Consider the following 22,317-nt stretch of genomic DNA (forward strand, 5'->3'; position numbering starts at 1 on the left):
TGTATAGTTTTATTAGTAAAACTACGTCTGTCCAAATATAATGGTAATTTAAACTGAAAAATCTGTTGTCTGTAATGGCAGTGTGCTACCACACAATGACTATTCCAGTCTCCAAAATTACCACATGTTGGGACAGTAGTCGGTGTGGGGTCATTAGCTTATTTTCTGAGTGGTTGCTTCTACTGACTGGAAGGTGGAGGTGAACAAGCCAGCAAATTCATAGTCTGAATGCGCGCTATGTTTGGGATCTTGCTTGGCTTTATAAGCCAAAGCACGAGCCAAGCCTTTTAACAATTTGACATGTAAATCATGAGAAAATGTCAAAATACTGAATTGTTTCAGTGTTTTAAAAAAAAAAAAAAAAAAAACATTCTCAGTCTTGACTAAATTTTCTTACTTTTAGTAAATGTTGAAGCAGAAAAGTGGTTAGCAGATTTTGTTTTATGAAAACTACATTTGGAAAGGAAGTGTTGGTGCCTGGCGTGTTGGGCCCAACTCTTTTTTTTTAGGTCGCAGCCTACCAGACAGCGCAACTGTCTGGTTTGCTAAAGGTATCTTGGAGCCATTCAGAAAATTGACCTAGAAATGCATTCTGGCTGTTGCTTGCCTTTGGCTTTGTGGTTTGTAACTCACATCTTTTAGATTTCCATTTGCTGGCTTTGTTTTAGGCTGTCCAGCTTGGGTTCTGTCCCTTTCTTATCAAAACCTTATTTACAGTATTCTTCTGAGTTCTCCCTTGCTGTAATAAGCAGGCCTGTAACTCTTGCTTTATCTTGTAACATTTGCTGTACATTCAAAGACTGAGGTCAATTGCCAGGCGCTGTCTTCCAGAGGGCGTTTGTTTATATTTCTTTCTCTGATTTCAAATTGAGAGGATTTATGGTACAATCTTGCTGGATACTGGGGATATGATAGTTCTTCTTTTTAGCACAAAGCATTTAAATTAAATGTTTAAGTGTTTCAAAATATATGAGAATTAGGAACATAAATGAAGCACAATGTTTGATATTTCTGAAGTGGTTAGAAACAAATACTTTAATATGATCAAAATAAATCATTCCCTATGTGATGCAATTTCCACACATTTCCATCTGTACGCTGTGTAGATGTATTAGCAATACTGTATGTCTGTACAAATGTAATGGTAATTTCAATTGAAAATGTGGTGTTTAATGGTAGTGTGCTACCACACCACGAATACTCCACTCTAGACTGCACCATTCCACACCACTGCACTCTGCGCCACTCCAATTTACACCGTGCCACTGCACTCTGCTCCACTCTATGCCATAGCACTCTACGCTTCTCTCTACTGTACCCGGTAACCCTCTACTCTAGGCCAATGCACTCTTCCCCACTGCGCTCTACACCACTGCGCTCTACACCAGTCGAGTCCAGGCCACACCAATTTGCTCAACACAACTCCACTCTATGCCACTGTACTCTGCAATACTGCACTCTATGCCAAATACACTCTGCCAGTGCACTTTACTCTAACACTCAACTTTACTCTAACACTCAACTTTATGCCCCTGCACTCTACACCAATCCACTGTACCCCACTCTAATCCACTCTGCACCACTGCTCCACTCTACTTTGCTTCACTCTATTCTGTGCCACTGCACTCTATGCAACTCTACTCTTAACCACTGCACTCCATGCCTATGTACTCTATACAAGTGTACTGTCACTACACTCTATTCCACCACACTCTACTCTGTATCACTGGACTCCACTGCTTTCTACACCGCTCTACACCACTGCACTGACACTCTACTCTGTAACAATGCACTCTCCGCCACTGAACTTTACACCACTCTACTCTGCACTACTCCACTCAATGCCACTGCACTCTATGGGACTATACTCTGCACTCTACACCACTGCACTCTAATATGCACCCCTCTAATCTACACCACTGCATTCCATGATTCTGCATTGTGTACCGCTGAATTCAGTGCCATTGCACTCTACACCACTATACTCTGCAACACTAAGCCAATGCACTCTACACCAGTCCACACTACTCTGTGCCACTCTACGCAATTCCACACTAGTCTACTCCAGTACACAACACTCTGCCACTCCACTCTACAACACATTACTCCACTGTTCACCATTTCCCTCGGACACTCTATGTAGCTCTCTATGCCACTTTTAGCCATGCTGAACCACAGCCACGCTGGTGAGCAACATGGCTAAAACACATTGGCAAAGCATATTGATCCGACATAGGTGACCTATTGGCTTTGCCAATGCTTGTTTGTGTTGGCAGCGTTGCCATGCTTTAGTGGCCTTAACGCGTGTACGTAGTCAGGATTTCTGAAATTAATGTGTAAAGGGCATTGTGTCCGAAATTAAGGTTTCCAAATAAATGACTGTTCCTTTGATTTAATTCGTACAGAGGCTGCAAAATCGTCAACTACAGTGTTGTGTGTGTGTTTTTTTAATTTTTTTAAGCATTTGCATTTTGCCTAGAACCACTTAAGAGTTGTGATAACGCGCATGGCTGTCCGGAGAAGTGCTTCAAACATACTGGCTAGCAGGCATATATGCCAGATTATTTAGTTCGAAAGACATTTTATAGAAAGGAAAGCTACTTTTGGGACGTGCGTTGTGTAAAGGGGACTATTTGTGCGATAAATTAGGTTCAAGATTGGGTTTTCCGATTTGTCACCTGGAACCTACATACTTTTTTGTTTGAGGAAAAGCCTAGAAGAAGTAATGTGACCTGTGGCATTGTAGGGGGAAAAAATTCCAACAAATTTAGAAACTTGAGAGTAAAAGGAAATTATTTTCCCCACATTGTTTCTATGTTGCCATTGCTGCTAAGTCCCAGCGCTGAACCATCACCTCATTACTTCCTTGCCTGCAAACGTCAGAACATTCGCCACAAGACCTTTTCACTTCCGGGTACACCCAGAGACAGAGATGTAGCAGTGACTAGCCACAGTTCTAGCCAAGGGGGGCTTTTCACTTCCGGATACACCCAGAGGAGATGTAGCAGTGACTAGCCACAGTTCTAGCCAAGGGGGAGACTGAAGTGCTATTTAGCATGCGTGTTTTGCGGCCTTGGTTTCGTAGGGAGAATCAGTTTGCTGTTCTAAATTTCGTTGTGTGTGCTTGGTTGGTCCCTACGCCCTGCTGGCAACAACCATCTATTCACTGCCTTTGAATTGAAACATCCGGATCCCTGCTCCCATAAGTTACACTGGTGCAGACTCTGGAAACCATACAACTATTTGAAGCCCCTTTATACAGCATAGTCTCTAAAAACATGCGGATTCGGCGACACCCCAGCAGAAGTAGGTTATACTCTTTGTATGGCTTTTCGTGACTAGCTATGGAATTGAAGTTTACACCAAAAGGAGGAAAAACATAGGAACCAGACTGTGTCCCCCGTAAATAATAGAAATATTCCACGTGTACTCCAGAAGAAAGTAACCGTATAACTGTTATGATATGTACTATCACGCGTTGGTGACTTCACTGCAAAGTACACCATGCTGTTCTTGAGTCTACGGGAAATATGGAACTGACTCATACATTTTGTTAGTGACACCTCTAGAGACTCCCCAGAAATCTACAAGTAAATATGGAAAATCAAACACTTTGGCTAGGATTTCATGGTGTTTTTTTATTTTCAACAGGGGTAACATTAACAACGTGTGTTTTATCGGCAAATCATAGAAAACAAAATATATTTATTTATTCTCTTCTGCGTTCTTCACATGAAAGAAAAAAACGTCACCATGTCAAGTAGCTGGACAACCTTCTCAGACCATTAAGTGCAAGAAAATTAGCGCCAGGCTGTTGTGAAGATAGTGAGTAGATGAGTTAAGATGGAGATAGTTGTTTGAAAGAATCATAACGCTGTCTGAACGGTTACAAAATAATGGAATCATGAAAAAGTAAAAAATTAAATTAATCTTGAAATAAAACAGACTGATAAAACTCTTCAGAATTTGGGTCTTCCTGTGTCCTCCCCCTTTTAGTAATGACCCATTTTAACCTCCCATTCCCAAGCAGTGTCAATAAGTCTTTGCACACTAATAAATCTTTCCCACTCATTTTTATTGGCTGTCAGACGCCTTCCGCGGTTGTTTTCCGAGTGTGTAGCCAGCCAACTCGTGGAGTCCCTTGTTTGCACAATCGCGGTCTCCTTGATGCCATGAACTGCCTCGGAGCCGCTACTTTAAGGTGAGTTGCGTATCCCTTAATTAGGGTATTCCATGTTAGAGGTATAGGATGCAGCGCAATCTGGCGATGCAGAGTGACAGAGCCCGGGTGGTGGAACAAGAGGTGCATTTTGCTTCCAATATGGTGCTACAGACCATAGTGTATGCCGAGACTGTTATGACCCCTTTAGTCCTCTCAGCTCTTCCTCGTACTGCTGCCCACATTGGGGCAAGTGATTGTTCTCGCCACACAAATGTCTTAAACCACACTCTCTTCAAGCTCATCTGTACTGGGGTATAGAGCCTTGCCTTTAGGCTCATTGTCACACTGCATGAGCAGACCATGTACTGATTGACTCCGCTTAGTCCATATGACACTTAGTCTTTTGGCGTAACTGTAGCACGTTGTGGTGGAGATGTCACCCATGTCCAAGGAACAGCTGCGTTTTGCTTTAGGGAGCCCCATATACCCCTCTTGATCAGAGCCTGTGTTCAGATCCCAAGTCAGGTGTTCCACCTTTTGAGTCTTGCATCCCGGATGTGTGTATCTGTCTACTGCCCCTTCAGCCTCAGGCCTGTGTCTGGTTCTGGTCCTCTTTCTCTGGGGTTTGGAACCATATGAAGCATCACTGCAGTGTGCACCCTCGCAGCCCTTTTCTGGTGCCAAGGATCCATGGTTCTTGGCGGTGTCATGACTAGAACTCTTGGTATTGCCTGGACCCCTGCGCTGCAGAAGCATACCATTAGGAACAAGCTGGTTTCCATTGGTCTGAGAGTACACAGTGACCTTAGGGATGTTTGAGTGGGCACTGCTGCAGACCTTATACTTGACCATCATCACAACTGTGAAGACAAGAAGGGTAACTACAATGATGCCGCCAATGATGACCGTCAAAGTGCCTCCTAGGAAGTGGACATGGAGTGAGTGGCAGTCTGGGTAGTCTTCCTGCGTGGTAAACTGGACGCAGCCCAGGGATTTGGTGGCAGCCAGGGAGGTGGCCACATCATCGAAGATGGCAAGGATACAGAGGTCGTAGTCCACACCAGACACCAGGTGTTTGAGGACAAAGTGCTTGCTGGTAGATGGAAGAATTCTGGGAAAAAAGAAAATTGGAGACCTTCACTTTAGTACCACAGATTATTTCATTTTTAAACATGCTTCAAATATGAAGGGCCTCAAATGTTCCCTACCACCTGCCCACTGTTTAAACAAACGAAAACCTTTTAGTGTATTGTCCCCCTAGTTACGAAAAAGGTGAAGATGATAATAAATGTGAATTGCAAAAGTCCAAAATGCTTTTCAGGGTTCAACCTCTCTTCCGGTGTATAAATGTTGGTGTCATTTGGCATCACAGTTCTAGCTTTGCTTTATGAATATTTTGTTTTGGATTTCCTTTCCCCCATTTAGTCATTGTCTCCTGTGCTTGTCTTGCTTGTGTATTGTAGCACACTCCTTTTCAATCACAATAAGCATATTTTAAACAGACACGCCAGCGTCTGTATTTTTAATGATTCACAACTTTTCAATTTAAGGGTGGTGTAGCTCCCCTCGGTCAAAATACACTGATTTCAAAATGCCTTACCATTGTTAGAATATAGGCATCTCCAACTGCATCAGTGCAGGTTAGTAACGAATAATCAATCTATGAATGTATAAATAATGTTATAATAAGAGGCAGATGTGCAGAATGTAATACTCTGCTTATTATCATTGAGTCTGGAAGGATCTATGGTTCGGAAGTGAATCCTTGAGTGGGTCTTATCATTCCTCCCTTAGCTCAGCAATGGCATTAAAAAGCACATTACTGTCTGTGTGTCTGTATATTTGGGTTCTGCATGACATTTTTTGTTTGTATTTATTAAAAAGTTACTTAATCCAAACAGAGCGGCAAGAGGATAAATGTGTGCAGTAAAGTAAATTACACTGAATAGACCTCTTTACTGTTGGAGGCGTTTGTGTGGGGAAAATAATTGGTACATGCAGTGTATGAGGCGGTAAGCAGTGTTTTTCTCATGTCAGTTTTCACGGCACTGTGATAATAAACTGGAATTTGATCTTACGGTGGAGAAATGCGTGAATATGCATTTATTAGTGCAATTGCTCTGAATAACGTGTTATTGGGCCACATTTATTTTCACTGCTGTGACAAAAATATATTTATGCTGATAGTAAAAATAAACATGGCCCAATGACAAGTTATTGAGGGCAGCTGTACTAATAAATGCATATTTGCATAGTAATTACTACCATGCAAGGGTCCAATTCGAGTTCATTACCCCTGAAGAGCAAAACTGACAGAAGAAAACTACTGTTTACTGCCTCACAGATTGCATGTAAAAAAAACTTTACACAGGGAAGCAACTCCCCTAGTAGATGTGAATCCTCTTTATTGGGCCTTTAGCCTACTGCGCAAATGTAACCTCTTGTCTCATGGTTTCTGTTAAACGCCTTTTGTTAAAACAAGTACGCAAGGTCAAATGCCTTGGAATAAATTATTTATGCAGATGTGCTGAGTATACTCACTGCCGTTGTTGAGGAAGGGCGTAGTGACTAACTCGAGATTTCCCATTTTTATTGGTCCTGGCCCCTCCCCAGCCTCGACATTGGTAGTAAATGGCATTTTACACACAGCACATCTGTATGGGTGCTTTGTATTGTATAACATGCAGCAATAAGGAAAAAATCAATATTTTACAGGACCCATTAAATATTTTCTGTATTTCTCAGGAATTGTCATTATGACGGTTGTTTTATAACTCTTCATGAAAGCTAAATCAAATCTTAACAATCGGGGAGTATTAGTAATTGAACTTTGCAGGTGAAGGTCCAAACATCTCTGTGCTAACCCTTTGTTCATTGTTCAAGCAGTAGTGCGTGTGAAAGCTGAGCAAATCATGATGATGCCAAACGCAGTAGTGGCCCTGCCAGCTTGGGTGGGCTTCAGAAAAGTCTTTGAACATCACCCCTTCCTGTTATTTAATCAGCAGCCTGTCCATGAAACCCGAACATCCTAATTTAATTGCAGTCATGGCCCATTATTATCTCTGCTTTGTGGGCAGCAGCTTACATCAAACGGATTTTTAAAACTCCGCCAGTGCCTGACAACTCCTTGCGTACCCTGCCATTACCTTCTGGGTATGCCTCTGGAGCATAGTTGTACCTCTCCTTCCCAAGGCACTCCCCCCACGGAAGGACAATACCCAACCTTCAAACCACCTAGTATGAACAAAATCAACTTCAACTGAAACAGCCGAGCCAGCTAGCCTATGCAGTGTCAACCTCTGCCTTCCCAAGAAAACCAGTACATTCTATGGTGATTTGGTACTATTTGAAATCTCACCTCCTGCTCATTGGACAAAGACTGCTGAGTGACTTTAATATATGGGTGAAATCCACACAGATCCATACTGCCCTCACTCTACTCCCCTACCAGGATTGCTTTGTTTATTTACGCAATCCCAGTTTTAAGGCACATCCCCACATTAGAGATACCGTGCTGCAGTTTAAGGTAAAAGGAGGACATCACATTCTAACTACAATAATGGACGATGTGTTTCCTTTCTAAGTGGAGTTCTTATTAGCTCTTAGTGTGGGACAAAACCAATAAGACTACCATCCAGGGCGACTCGTATCTTTGCCCCTTTCAACAGAAATCTTTACACTCTGTTCATCAGTTCCCCCCTATTTCCACCTCTACCATCGAGGAACCTTTACTTACGCAAACCAGTGTAAAACATGACTGCCCTGTAGCAAAAAGTAATCACATCCGACCCTAATAACCAAACCTTGCTCCAGCCTCTTCTTGAGAGAACTGCAGTGACACTGGCAGCTAGAAAGGTAATGTAGACTAACACAGCTTCCACAAAAGCACTGTTTTGTAGAAAGCGACTCTCCTCTTCCCTGCAGCCTTCTCAAACTCTCTTCTTTAATCAACTACAATATCCTAAGAAATACTTGTGACTAGGTTGGTCACTTTTCAAAACGTATCAGACCATACATGATAATGGTTGAGAGGCAATATGCACTCTTGTGCAGTACATTATCCTCACCTCACTCCCTCCGGAAGTTGCCTATACAATTCTCAAAAATGCCAGTGTTAAATATCCATTTCTATAACAATATCTGCCTAAGTCCAATATCTCCTTCAATGCCAAACTCCATGGAAAGGTTGTCTACACGCGGCTTGGTGCCCATCTCAAATCCAACAGCTTGTCCTGTGCATTCTATTAGGGTGTGTTCCAGTTACAAGCTTATAACGCGCCTTTGACCTATAGAGGGATTCACCAGCCCCGGTCTACTTGAATGTCTGTGCCTCCTTATACAAAAAATGATTTCCTGTGCACTCTGAACTTAGAAACTGAGAATCCATCTAGACTCATTTTGAGCTCGGTTAAAATCATCCTTCTCAACAGCCAACATAAGGTCCCTATTGTAAGTATTCTAATTGAAAACTTTTCAGAAGTCCTGTGAGACTAGGTCTGGTCATCAAGTAGTGTTTATTACATTTCAGAGTTAAACATTTAATTCTATGTGTACTTCTCTTGGAGGAGGAACCCAGAAAAATCCGCTTTCCTCGACCTTTAAAAATCCAAGCACTCTTGTGAATGAGGAACCTATTACCAGATGTTTTTGCACCAGTATGACCTCTCAGCCTAAGCTAATCCATCTTGAAAGACTTATTGATCATAAATCTAGGATTGATCTTTGATCAGCCACTTTGCCTCCACCTTTCTTATCAACATGGCTAGAACAGCCTCTGTATACAATGTTTGATACTTATTTTCTTAACTGCTGTGTACGGACCTTGATAAAACATGCCTTTTTTAAAACCTGGAGTGCAAAGAACTTCATAGTTTGTGCATTGTTAAAAAACAATACTGCAGGTGGTAAAAATAGTATTTTAAAAAAAAGAATACGTGCTGTCATAATAAACTGCATCCCAGTACTCTTCTTTAATTGCCAAACAGCCCGTGCCTGGCACACCAATATTAAAAAAAAAAAAAAGTTCAATAGACTGATGCTGGCACAATCCTAAATTCAGCTTTCATTACCATCTCACTCCCATATTAAGACAAAAAGAGTTGCTAGACCAGACTTTGTTGGGCGCACTGAAGGGTTTCTGCTCTGTAATGATCAGATGCAAAGGTTTTTTTTGTTTGTTTTTTTTTTGTTTTTTTTTGTTAAGGGAGCTGAAAAAGAGACCCTTGGGACTCTTAAGACAAAGGAACAGAATGTGAAAGTGAGATTTGCCAATAGGCCTTCTCTTTCAACACCATAAAGTCTCAGTACGAAAATGAGACTTGAAAGCATCCCACACCAGGAGCATACATGTGTTACACAGTAGTTCAGGACCTCACCACGGTCCAAACTATGGTCCGTGCAGCAAACAAAGTACAGACGAATGTTTATCATGATACAAACTGGCTGGCGTGTAATGATCCTCCACCTCTCATAGACCTGCTTCATACACACCAGTAAACAAGCATTGCTAAAGGGTTCTGTGAGTGCACACCAGCAATGGATTGCCACATTCACACACCCAAACCATGGGGTCAAGAGAGTCATCACATCAAAAAATAAACTTATGCAATGTTGAGCGTGCTCTAGTATTAAATCCAAAAAATAAAGTGGGGCTGCTCATAACTGTCATTGCACAATTTATCTGATGGCACACTTGCAGATGAGCACATTGTGCACTAATACAATAAACGTTATAGAACACCATCGTACCTCTGCAGACAATCTCATTTATTCACAAGCCAGGCATCGTCTGCCTCTAGGGATCCTGAAACCTACTACCTGTTCCTTTCCATCACTACAACATCATCTTTTTCACACCTCGATATCCTAACGTCTAGAATGCAAAAGCGTATCCCTGATTGGTAAACAATTTTATTTTGACCACAAGCTTCCCTAAGCAGGAGAGTTGGATCAAATCGAAGCATTCCTTATAAAGAAAGATTACATTATTTAGAACATAGTTACATGGTGAAATATGTAAAATAGGTAGAAACCCTCTGCGCTGTGGTGGTCTCCATGAAGTCTGCTTATAAAGTGTTTTGAGTCCTAATGCAATCCCTAAACATGCAGACTCTTAAACTGTTTTTATCTGTTAACTTAGGCTCCTAACCCATTCGATAAAAATGAGTTCCTGTTTCTCCTAGACTCTCTAACATTAACCAAGTAAGATATTACTGTGCATCACAGCTGCCAATGTAGGTGTTTTGTCATTTGGGTCCGTCTCATCCCTCCCCTTCTGATATCTTTCTTGGATTTGCTCCAGAAATAAACTAAAATTAAAAACTGTGTAATTCTGGTTTGCCTCCTTGCCATAGTTTCGTTTTTCTCGAATGAAACTGCAGAGTGGGTACAGCTGAGATATATATGCTGAGAAATTACAGGCTCTCAAAAGAAGATAATTATATTTAGATTTATGTATCCCACTGTCATTTCATGCAGCGAAAGGAATCGCTCAACCTTTTTTTTTTTAACAAGGCATAGCTATTGTTTAAGACATGGCTAACACACTATTAACTCAGACATAAGTGAGGCCACCACTAAGGGCCTAATTACGACCTTGGCGGATGGGATGCTCCATAGGATATAATGGAACTTGTAATACGGTGGACAGGAAATCCGTCATGTTTGCGACAGAGTATCCCATCCGCCAAGGTCGTAATTTGGCCCTAAATCTGTGATGTCCACCTTGTTTCTTTTAATCTGGTTCTGAGTGTGAAACATTGGAGATTTCCAGACTTCTCTGGATGAGCCCTGTTCTAGGGAATTAAATCTGAAAAATCCCTCTTAGTCCAAAGCGTCTGGCATTATGGCCATACTAGGAGAAAGACTTCCAAACATAGATGCAAGACACGTCATCTAGGGTAATGGTTGCTTCAAGGCTTGCCTCTCGGTTTTCAATAGTGACATAAACTCTAGCTCCCCAGCCAAAGAAGCCACAGATTCCTATAGCAATATCCTACTTCTCAGTTTAAGGCATAATCCATTATTACTCACAAAAGAAGTTTAAGCTTCAGTACACCATAAATGCTTGGTGCATGACCCCTCATGCACGAGATCCTGCGAGTGCAAAGCAGCAACATTAACTCTTCAGTGCATGTCCCAGACGTCTGCCATCACTTTGGTAACATACACAGTAATATACAGTCTTCTCTGTATGTTTGGATCTTTCACAGATCCTTGTCACAAATGCTGCTTTGGATACCCTAAACGTTTGAGGATTTTTTTCGCTTAAGGTTTTTTGTTAATTGCTCTAGCATCAAGTGCGATTAGTAGACCCTTTAAACAGCACATTTCTTTTTAGTTAATATGCCAAGTCTAAATATCCTTTACAGTTTAGTTTTGTTACTTTTTTCAATACAAAACCAAAAAAGGGGAAAGCTTTGAGTGCTGAATTTGTTCCCAGGGGCATATTGCAGAAGTGATTGTGACGTCATTGATTCTTGTGTATTTTTGTTTAAGTATATGTTTACTATTTTGCTAGTGATTTTTGACAGAATGTCGGTCTTTTGTTCCTTATTTCAGAAAAGATTGCTTAGCACCACAAGACCATTAAAGGTTTCTACTAATGCTGAATTTGGTATCTCTCTGTGGTACTGTATCTTGCCTTTAAGCATTGGGTATGTAGGTCCACGAAAAAACCATCATCAATACATGCCATTATACATATTTGGACTGTTAGGTCGTTTACTGTACTTTCTGTTTTGCCTATCAACAGTCGAGGAGAGAATATCCTTAAGTTAGGTCAACCTCAAAAAATTGTCTCTGTATATTCCAAGAGCCCCATATTGTGGTCATCATGAACAAACAGCAGAGGGACTGTGACTTAAAATACTTAGATGGGGTTTATGATGTACCCAGCCAGCTGTTAATTAGTGCGCTAGTGTGGTGAAGGAGCAGCTTCTGTCGACACTTTAAGAGAGAATTCGAATGCTTTGATACCTGTCAAACAACACTGGGTAATTGATGCATAATTCACAGAAGTTAACAAAGATTTGTACTGAATATTTGACCTTATAATGACCCACCACCTATGTAATCTGTAAAGTTTGTTTAAGCAAAAAAAGGAAATCCACAATTAGCTTATTATGTTTTGGTTTCACCAGGACTCCTAGATGGCTTATCTGTCGTTGACAGTAGGGGCTAGATAGGAATTTGCAACTTGGTGTCCAGTATATATGCATATGGTTATGAAATTAAAGAAGATCTTTTTTTTGTAATGCACATTGACTTTTTAGACTGCCTGGCTCTAATACCCCCTAGATTTCTCGGAATACACTGGGCAGATTTGATATCACTTTTCACAAGTGCAATTAGCTACTCCTTTTCTTTTCTTAAATGTACCCCTTAAGGCCCTGCTGGCTTGTATTTTTGAAGATTTGGCTCCACGTGATCAATAACCAGAGTCTTGAGATTGGCATTAACTGTTCACCAACACGGATTGTTCCTTACAGCTTTAAAATGGCAGCAGTAACATCTCCTCCTGTTTTTTTTTTTTAAAGGAAAAATGCTAACCAAATCTAATTTTTGCCATCTTAGTAATTTAAATGGACAGCGAATGACTACTTCATATTTGTTGTTGAAAATCATCTCGCTCCAGCAAGACTGTTTTACACCGAACAGACTACCAAGTCAGTTATTTTTAATAATTTCTGAGGACACGAGTTGATAGCAATAGAGCTGTCCTAATATTTGCTGTGTTGGCAACTTTCATCTTTTGACCACATTGTACTATTGATAGACTCCAACAATTCTGTTTCTTGGATCTTGTATTAGATTGGTGCAGGTCCTTTCTGTTTTGAGTGGGTGATAATCCCTTGCTTGTCACACCCTCGAAATCTACTTGTGTTGTCACAAGAGTAAATCTTGTCTTCCTTTGTTTTTCAAGGCCTGCCTTCCTCCTCACCCCGAGAAACGGTAAATAACTATTAGTATTGAACTTCTCTGATAATATCCATCTTCTGTATTGTATGTCTAGTTTTCTCAATGCAGTGCATGATTTCCATCACGTCTACTGAAATTGACTCCTGGATGAGTCGGGTATGTGAAGTGAAACCCGTAAAAATGGAGATCATAATGGTGAGCAAGCCTTGGCGTTTTGGTTAGCCAACTTCTCAATCCCTTTAAATATGTGACCATGGCATCACTGGGCACACTCAATCTATGGACTCAGATCTCACAATGTTCCCACAATCTCAACTATGAGTAAAATAGATCTAAAAACTAAAGGGTCACAACAACTATTTGCCTGCTTTTCGCCAATGATAAAAAGCTGCATGGACATTGGTACAGTCCAGGCATGAGTCCAAAAAGTGCATATATGGGGATTCAGCTGCACCCAATATATTGTTTACAGCGACCTACAGATGCAGAGGCACAACCATAACAAAATCATAGGTATTGGCCCCAGGTCCCACCAGTTTTGATATTTCTCGATTGGTCTTCTAAATTGGAGGAAAACATCTTTGAATCCTTGTGAATGGTGGTGCTTGCCATGTTTTCAGGCTAGACTCTGTCTTCATCCAGAAGAAATGTCTTCTAACAGCCCTGCAATTGGATTCGTATAGGCAGTTTAGCATCCCACATTCAGAAACATGTGCCTTTTGAATATTTTCAGTTCATATTCTTTGGAATAAACCTCCCTGTTAAAAGAACACAATCATATTACCCTGGTACCAGCAGTAACACCTGTCTCAGTGTAAATAGACCACTTCAGTGGCATATGTTATGCTTTATAAACTGTATAGCTGTAGCCTCCTTTCCTTTTTCTTTTTCTTTTTCTGTCTTTGTTTTTCTGGAGAGCTGACATTCAGAATTAGACACAAAACTGCAAAGGATTTCTCCGGAACTGTCCACAACATTTTAGGTATGGCCTACTGAACCGGGCACATCAACCCTGATACATTTTCCAGAAATAAACACAAATCAAAGGGCAGAGACTTGAGAGGCTTTATTTATTGGTTTGATACCGATGGTTGTACTGCTTGATCCCTGGATGCCACAACAACACTCTCTCTCCCTATGGCCTGGTCACCTGGTTTGGAAAATGTGCCTCATCGTGTTGATAAGGCCCAGATTCCCCTTTTCCTGGGTACAAATGAGTATGCATCTCATTATAGGGGTTGCATTAATGCTGTACGCCTGTTACTTTTCCACCTATTTGTATATTGGTAGGTGCTGGCAGAATTTACTAATCTTCCAAGAAATATCAACTACCAGTTTTTGGAAATAGAAGTTCTTTCATTAACTCACCGTTTTCCTGGAATGGATTTCAAAAATGTTAAAGCTCTTATTTGACACGGAGGATCTACAGGCAAAACAATGCCCAACTATCGATATGGCAGTGAAGGGAGAAGGTATCCTGTTTGTAGGTGCTGTGTATCAACCCAGAAGAGGGTACTTTGTAGCAAACGTATGTTAGAGGCTGTGCTGTCACTACAACAGCAAGAATCTCTTAAAAGGTGAAGTGTGAAATTAGTGTCACTGCAGAAGCACAAATGTCACTATTTAGGCAGTGGTGTTAAGGACACACAGAGGAAGTGAGTTGTTTTACTCTGGCATTGCATAGTAGGCCGGTGGCCTACATGCCATGTACTGTCAAGGGAGGTGTTCGATTTTCACTCCAAGCAAAAAGAAGCAGGGTCTATGTCGACTTGAAACTGAGTTACGTTAACGGTATCCTAGACAGTGCCTGCATCAGTTTTTGGAAAAGTGATTGCCAACCCTCAAAATCAAATTAAAATATTGCGCATACTCTTAAGAAATACCGAGTGCTGTTTAACACCTCCCGATCACATTTTTGGTGATTCATCAACATGTTCTTGTAAACTTCTAAGCCTTTTGTCGCAATCGTTCTTACCTGCTCGTAAGTACAAAGTGATATAATGGCCTTGATCAGTGGCTCTTAACCTACAGTCGGGGGACCCATGAGAGACTGCAGTACCTACTCAAAGGGTTTGCAAAAGCTTAGAAAAGTAAATAACATTAACAGGTAAAGTGTATATAAATGAAGAAGCAAAATGGAAAATTGAAAATTTCAAAATGTGAAGGAATTTAAAATTGGAGGCAAAAAACAAAGTTAGTATTCTCAGATTGTTTCCTGGGAGAAATGTATCAAATAGAATGTAGTATGGAGGATAAGTGGCCTCAATTCAATTTAGAAAATCTCCAGCCTTCCCATTGGAAAAACAATTTGTTTTTTTTATTTCATAATTTTTGCATTGATTGATAAATGCTCGTCTGTATTTTTTGTGTATTGTTTTGTGATTCAAATCATCAAAATATCTCAGGACCAGGCCCCATATTTACAGGAATGACTCAGCAGGGGGGCTGTGAAGCCCAGTAATGATTCAGTGGGTGTCCCTGGATTCCAGTAATGATTAAGTGGGGGTGGGGTCCACAGAAGTTTAAAGGTTAAGAACCACTGACCTAGATGGTAGTTCAAACTATGAAGCTTGATTTGCAGAGCTGTGACAATTGGCAGCATGTACATGCAAGCCATAGTTCATTTTTATTGCAGGCACTTAGCTACTCTACTGAGTAGGCTAGCAAGTAAACACACCCAACAATTTGTGTAGTCATTTGCCTTACCTGTACACTAAGGTGTCATCCTCTGTGCAGTTGTACTGAACCTGATACATCCATACGACATAGGATGACTTGTTCATATTCCACCGAACTAGTGCTGTGGTAGCTGTCACATCTAGCACTGTGACTGCCTTTTCTTGTGTCCGGTTCTCATCAGTCATGTTCATCATTGTCTTTGCTGATGTGGTGATGTCGGACGAGCCTGGGTCCTGCTGAACTACATTCACTGTTCCATTGCTCCGATGTGGCAAGGGAATAATTTTTAAATCTACAAGCGCTGTGGACTCCCCAGCAGCATTCATGGCTATGCATGTATACGTCCCATCATCCCTTATAGTGGTTACCAAGATATCCAAAGTGCCGTTACGATATGAAACAGTGCGCGATGAGTTGGACATGATTTTGTCATCAGGTGTCACCCAGTGGATCATAGGCTCTGGATCCCCTATCGCTCTGCATTTAAGTGTTGCTCTTTGACCTTCTAGGATCCAAAGTTTGTGTGTGTGCCTAGTGATGAGTGGTGGCTCACAGGTGAATTCCTCCTCAGGAATAGACCAAAAATAGCGTGCAGCCAATTGGGCAGGAGAAGCACATGTCTCCATATCATCCTCACGCACAAGCCTTCTCAGCCAGAGAAGCTCACAGTTGCAGTGGAAGGGGTTGCCCCCAAAATTAAGCACCACAGTGGACATGTAAGGGGTGGGGCTGATCACACCAGTCTGTGACCGGGCAAAAAGTGGATCTGGAGGTAGTGTGAATAGCCGATTGGATGTCATGTCCAACCTGGACAGTTTGTAGAGCTCAGCAAACGTCCCCTCCATGACATAGTCAATGAGGTTGTGGTCGAGGTTGAGGGTGTGAAGGCTGACCATGTTCTGAATTGCCTCCCATGGGACGCTGTTTAGGTTGTTGTAGGACAGGTCCAAGTCTTCCAGAGTCATCAGGAAGTCGTCAAAGGCAGCCACAGAAATGCTGATGAGCTGGTTATTGTTGATGATCAGGTGCTGTAGATTGAGCAAGCCACGCAGATCCTCGTCGTGGATTTCAGTGAGTCTGTTGCTGTCGAGGTGCAGTGAACGCAGGCTCTCCAGGTCCCCAAAGGCAAAAGGTAGGATGTTGTCAATGGTGTTGCGGGACAGTGTCAGATCCACCAGACCACTCATATTGAGGAAATCATCTTGGTTGACCACGCGAATAAAGTTGTCTGCTAGGCGTAACTCAACGGTCCGGCGGTCAATGTTAGGAGGAATGTAGAGCAGCCCCTTGTTGGCACAGAGAGTGCTGAGGGATTCGGACAGGTTTTGGCATGTACAATGAAAGGGGCAGGCTTCTCCCAGAGTTGCCACACTTCCTACCAGCAGGACACCCATGAACAGCCTTTCCATTGTAGACCTCTTGGACACCCTGGAAGAAATAAAACAAAATGTTTAGTTACAGCCCCTTATAAAAATAGGTGTTTCACCCCTACAGAAAATAGCTTTTTCAATCAAACAAGATCATAGTTGCCTCAAATTACAGTTTATATTACAGCGTCAGTAGTAATGAGAGCACTGATGCCAGGCATTCAGTTTTTCAAAACATTTTCTTTTAGTTCGTCCAGGATGACAGAATCAGCATTAAAACTTCAATATTATTGGAAGCATCTAGGGTGACGCCTGTTGGCTGCACTTTATAGCTCTTAATTATGTGCTAAATATTTTTAGTGTACTACCCAAACATATCATGAACACGGACTATGTGATTTTAGAGCCCTGAGGTTTGCAGGCAGCCTTAGTCAGTGGGCACAAAAAAGTCTTATTTAAAAAAATTAAAAAAATCTTATCTGATGGGCAAATCAGACAATGTCTAGTTGGTAGTTTGGTATAGTTCAGTGACTGCCTTCTATTCAGAGATAAGGTGATTAAACCTAGATGCCTGTGACCGCAAGGCATGCAGATAGAGGGATGCACTTGTCCTCACAGGCCTTCCAGTCAGTGGTATATGAAGTGTTGTGCGTAGGTTCTCTCACTAGGCCTGCTTAACTATCAAATGAGTCCCCTTGTGTTTTCTCAAGAGTGCTTTAGCCAGTGCTGTCTGTATCTTATGGTATTTAGATTGCTAATGGCCAAATGTCAGTACATCATAGTAGTGCCCACGGTTTCCGAATATCCACTTTAATTTCCCACCCAACCCCCATAAAAGATAGTTGATGAACATTTAGGGCTATAGGCGTGCTACTTTTGAGGTTGAATTGATTTTGCAGGTGCCATGACTGTCTTCCAGAACCAGACCATGATGTACGGCACTGAAGTACTCAGTTCAAGTTGTAAACGGGATCAACATCAAATGCTTTCAATGTAGGCTGAGTAAACAGCATTAACAAATCCACCCGCAGTAATGTGCAGTAGGATAGACACCCCCCATGCCCGGTTCAGTACTCATAACACCTCAACCCAAACCCTCTATCCACACTACCATTTGAGGGTTTTCACACGTTGATCAAGGTTCCACCCTCACAGAAGGTTGCATGCTTGGAATCTATGGGTAAACAATAGAAAAACAGGAGGAAGCATTACAGGGCCTGAACCTCTAGACATAAATGGTCTTTTGGGCTGAAGATGGGTTAAGGGAGTTACTGAATCGGTTATCATATGGGATTTACTGTAGAAAGATCCAGCTCTCTTTTCCAAATTTGTCCTCAGATTCCATTTGCAGAAAGGCTTTGTAGTTGGACTCGTCCATGTGGTCCATTTTGGAGATGTGGATATTGTTACCAGGTGGCAGCCTGCTGGGGTTATTTATCTGGGACCTTGGACACTGTTGCACATTTCATTCAGACTCAGTGTACATTTATAACCCTTCTAAACCTTTAATTATAGAGTTAGATTATTGCAGTGATGTATATAGCGTCCTCTTTGAGTATGGGGTGAAGTGATGTTGCCCACAGATTGGCCGAATTCTGTGCCTGCCATTCACTTTATTGTAGTTCTAGCCATATGACCCTTCACACCCCAAAGAGATGCTGAGGAACTTCAACGGATAATACCGCTGCATCACAGGTGAATGCCTGGAAGGGTGATGGCTTGCAGTGTGACCTACAGAGGAATTGTTTTGGTGGTGCTTGATGACCAGTGTGCACTTGAGAGGAGTGAATATAAGAGACGAATGGAACTGAGCTATATATTATTGTTCTGAATGCTTGGAACAGTTTGAGTGATGACTTTTGTGTGAAGTTTAGATGTGCAGCAAAACGTGAACAATCCAGGACAACAGGGCAAAAACTGAGGTTCTAACACGAATTAGACAGGTCATTGTGTGCAGGTTCCTGCAGTATTGTTTTAATTTTGTTATACAGAAACAGAAGCGTTTCCCCAGTTTTCGCTTTGGCTGTGGGGGTTCCTGCCAATCTAATAATAATGATTTAAACCCTGGCTTTGCCATTGCTTCTCTATTTCTCCTCCCCCTCCCCCCCCCCCCCCCATCCCATTCGCGCGAGTCCAAAATCTCTCTGGCACAACAGGACTTGAAAAAGAAGTACTTTCAGCAGCTCAGGGTGTCGAGTGGAAATGGTTATCGACCTCGTTGGAAGCGTTGGGAAGGTATTGAAATCCGATAGCGGCCCGGCTCAGGCACAGAGCCTCTGCGGACGCACGAAATGGCGACTCATGTTTTTTAACCGAGGAAAGGGGTGGTTTTGTGGCTGAAAGTATTATAAAGACAAGGAGCAGCATTGTCCAAGGGGCATAATTTAACACGTATAGGAAAGCTGTTCAAACAGTCTATACCTCGCCGTGTTTAAGCCGAGGAGCATTGAGCGGCTCTAATGACCTTAGCGTTCCCGCGCTTTCTTTTTTGCTGTCAGCCTCGACGAGGCGCTGTCTACGTGGCTCCCTCAGGAAATGACAAGAAAAAGGAAGGGCGGTGATATTCGGTCCTTCTGCTCGCTCCACACACTCTTGCTGTATTACCTCGTGGAGAATGGGCCGCGTTCACATGGGCATTACACCTACCCTCCTCGTCCCTCAAGTTCAATTATCTTTTTATCCTGTGGTGATCTTCTGTCTTCCTCACTCTCTCAATCGCTGTGTCTATTTACATATCTCATTATTAGATGTAATGCAGTTTGTAACCAGCACCTTATGCACAAGTCCTATCCAATAAGGCGGTTGGTGTGTGTGTCACATGTATATATGTGTGTGGGTGTATACACACACATATATTCATATATATACACACCCACACACAACATACAGCTGTTCACTCAGCTTACCATAATGTGGTCTTCAGCCATGCCTCACATCTGCAACACGGGAGAGCAGTGAGCTACAGGGCATGGCCCTTGGCAGTGGTGCACTCCTAGAGGTATGTGACACACAAACTCATTATTTGTCGTGCCATCTGGCGCATTGTGGTGATTTTTTTATTTTGGATTGGTCTTTCAACAATGTTTTTTCACTGATTTGTTAGGCTTTATTAGAATGTAAGTTAGCAAGTGATCTTAGTGGAAAGTAAAATGCCTCATGACTCATTTTGTGATGTGCATATTGGTTTTACAATGATTTACTTTAACAAGTAACCCAACTTCATGCAGAGCTTTGAGCAATGCATGGGCTCATTTAGGGGTCGCAAAGGGTCGCAGCTGCGACCCCCATGTTGCCCCTTGCCACCCCTTGCACTGCCTCTGCAACCCCTGACCTCAGAGGTGCAAAATCAGTGCCAGGAGCAGAGGAATCTCGTCCTTATGGACGTTGCTTAGGGCTCCACTTCCTTGTTTTCAGTCAGTTTCTTAATTACACTAATAGTGAATGATAATATATTATCTACTATTAGTGTATTAAAAATGGATTACAGTTAGCCGGAATATGATCCTCTTTGGTAACTGAGGTAAGTAAAAAACACTTAAGTGTATGTTGTGTGCATGCTTGCGGGTGTGAGTGCTTAAGTAAAAGAGTGTGTATGAGTGAAGGTGTCTTTATATAAACTTGGGTGTGAGTGTACATAAAGATGAAATGGCCCGTGATGTCACTTCACTACCCCTGGCATTTTGGTGAATTGACGTCCATGGAGCCATGCCCGCTTGCAGTGCTCTTTTTGGGAGGATCCACTGGAAATGCACAAAGACTTATTGGGGTACACTGCACTAACCCTGCCTCAGTATATGCAGGCCATGGCCTTTGCTCCTTCTCTGCAGGGCCTGAGAACACACCCATTTTGGTACCGAAGCACTAGACTGACCTGTAGCTGTCTGTGATCTTTTCAACTGTCATGCTATCACACCTTTCCGTGTCTGGTTGCATTCATGGATCACATTCTGCCTTACAAGGAGGTCTCTGTGCTTTGCTGCTGCTCCCTAGCGCTCGACAAGTCTCTCTCTTTCTGTCACTGTATCTTCTTTTCTTACTATGACCTATTCATCTTTATTACTTCTTATTCATTTCTATTACTCTTTTATCATCTATGTTCCTTTTAGTTTTTTTATTGCACTCTGATAATTTGACTGTTGTGATCTATGGCTAGTGCCAAGCCGCACAAAGTCATGCGCAAAGTGTGAGCAGTTGGTTTCCGAACAATAAGGAATAGTGATGGATCACAAGAGCTGGTAGCTGCGGATTCCGGGCAGCCAGACAACTTAACCCGCTATTGGTCCACCAGAGGGAGGAGATGGAGAATGGAAGACGAGAGGAAGAAAAGGGTCACGACTGTGTAATCTAGACTACTCCTACAGTTAGTTTGCGCCGTCTCCGTACTATACGTCTCTTGGTCGGTGTGGGCTAAGGGCGTGGCACAGTGCTTATGGCATGAGGGGCAAAAGAGAGCAGCCAGGCATCTTATGGTTTTGGGGAATCAATGCATCTCCTTGTGCCGGCTAGTGAGTAGCTAAGGTCAGCACGGTTGAGGCGGACGCAGGTTAGAGGTGGAGTCTTTGCTTCTATTGCTGGCTGACGACGCTGCTGCAGAGTGCAAACTTGTCAGCTCACTATTTGCGAGCCCCTGATCCAAGTGTGCGCTGTCAATAAAAAGTTTTGCCTGCGTCCTGGTGGGAGTGACAGAACTCAGTATTATTGTTCCAGGACGAAGCTTAGCATTTCTCGTTTGTGTTGCAACCCTGGAAGGAAGAAAGTAATGCACTTGTAGGCGCTGGATTTTTTTCCTCGCAGGTATTCTTGCTTTACACCGTCAGTAGTTGTGTAGTGCCTCCCTACTGCCGAGGCGTGCAGTGCCGGTATTCCTCGGCGTGGGTGTGCGGATGCAGCGCCCGCCTGTCTCTCCTCTCCTCTCCATTCATCTCTAACAGCTTGTCGGTGGAGGCACCTCCTGTCCGGCTGATCCCCGCCGTCCTTGCTCGCCGAGATTTATTGTGTGTGCCGGTGACAGGCCCATTACTCAGGTGTGCTGAAGGGAAACTGGGCCCAATTGTAAATAAGTATGTAATCTCTCAGAAGGTCATGTCGTGTTTGGTTTATAGTGCTCATGTTACGGGCAAGACAGTCCATCCTGCTGGTTTCCTCCCCGGAGGATTATTTTTGGTGCACCGCTTCACCATCCTCGCGCCC

At 42.4% G+C, this 22,317-nt stretch overlaps 2 protein-coding genes across 4 annotated transcripts in view; one reads left to right on the forward strand and one right to left on the reverse strand.

The window, feature by feature from the left end:
- PC (pyruvate carboxylase) overlaps positions 1–22,317 on the forward strand; it is a 1,846,452-nt gene that overhangs the window by 1,552,193 nt on the left and 271,942 nt on the right. The window lies entirely within an intron of this gene.
- LRFN4 (leucine rich repeat and fibronectin type III domain containing 4) overlaps positions 3,618–22,317 on the reverse strand; it is a 33,253-nt gene continuing 14,553 nt past the window's right edge. Inside the window, exons 2-3 of the mRNA XM_069207838.1 lie at positions 15,788–17,188; positions 3,618–5,273 (exon numbers count right to left, since the gene is read on the reverse strand). Of these exons, the coding sequence (XP_069063939.1) occupies positions 4,439–5,273; positions 15,788–17,169 (2,217 nt within the window). The 5' untranslated portion in view covers positions 17,170–17,188 and the 3' untranslated portion in view covers positions 3,618–4,438. The remainder of the gene's footprint in view (positions 5,274–15,787; positions 17,189–22,317) is intronic.

Source organism: Pleurodeles waltl, chromosome 9, assembly GCF_031143425.1.
Source record: "Pleurodeles waltl isolate 20211129_DDA chromosome 9, aPleWal1.hap1.20221129, whole genome shotgun sequence".
Taxonomy (NCBI): Eukaryota; Metazoa; Chordata; class Amphibia; order Caudata; family Salamandridae; genus Pleurodeles; species Pleurodeles waltl.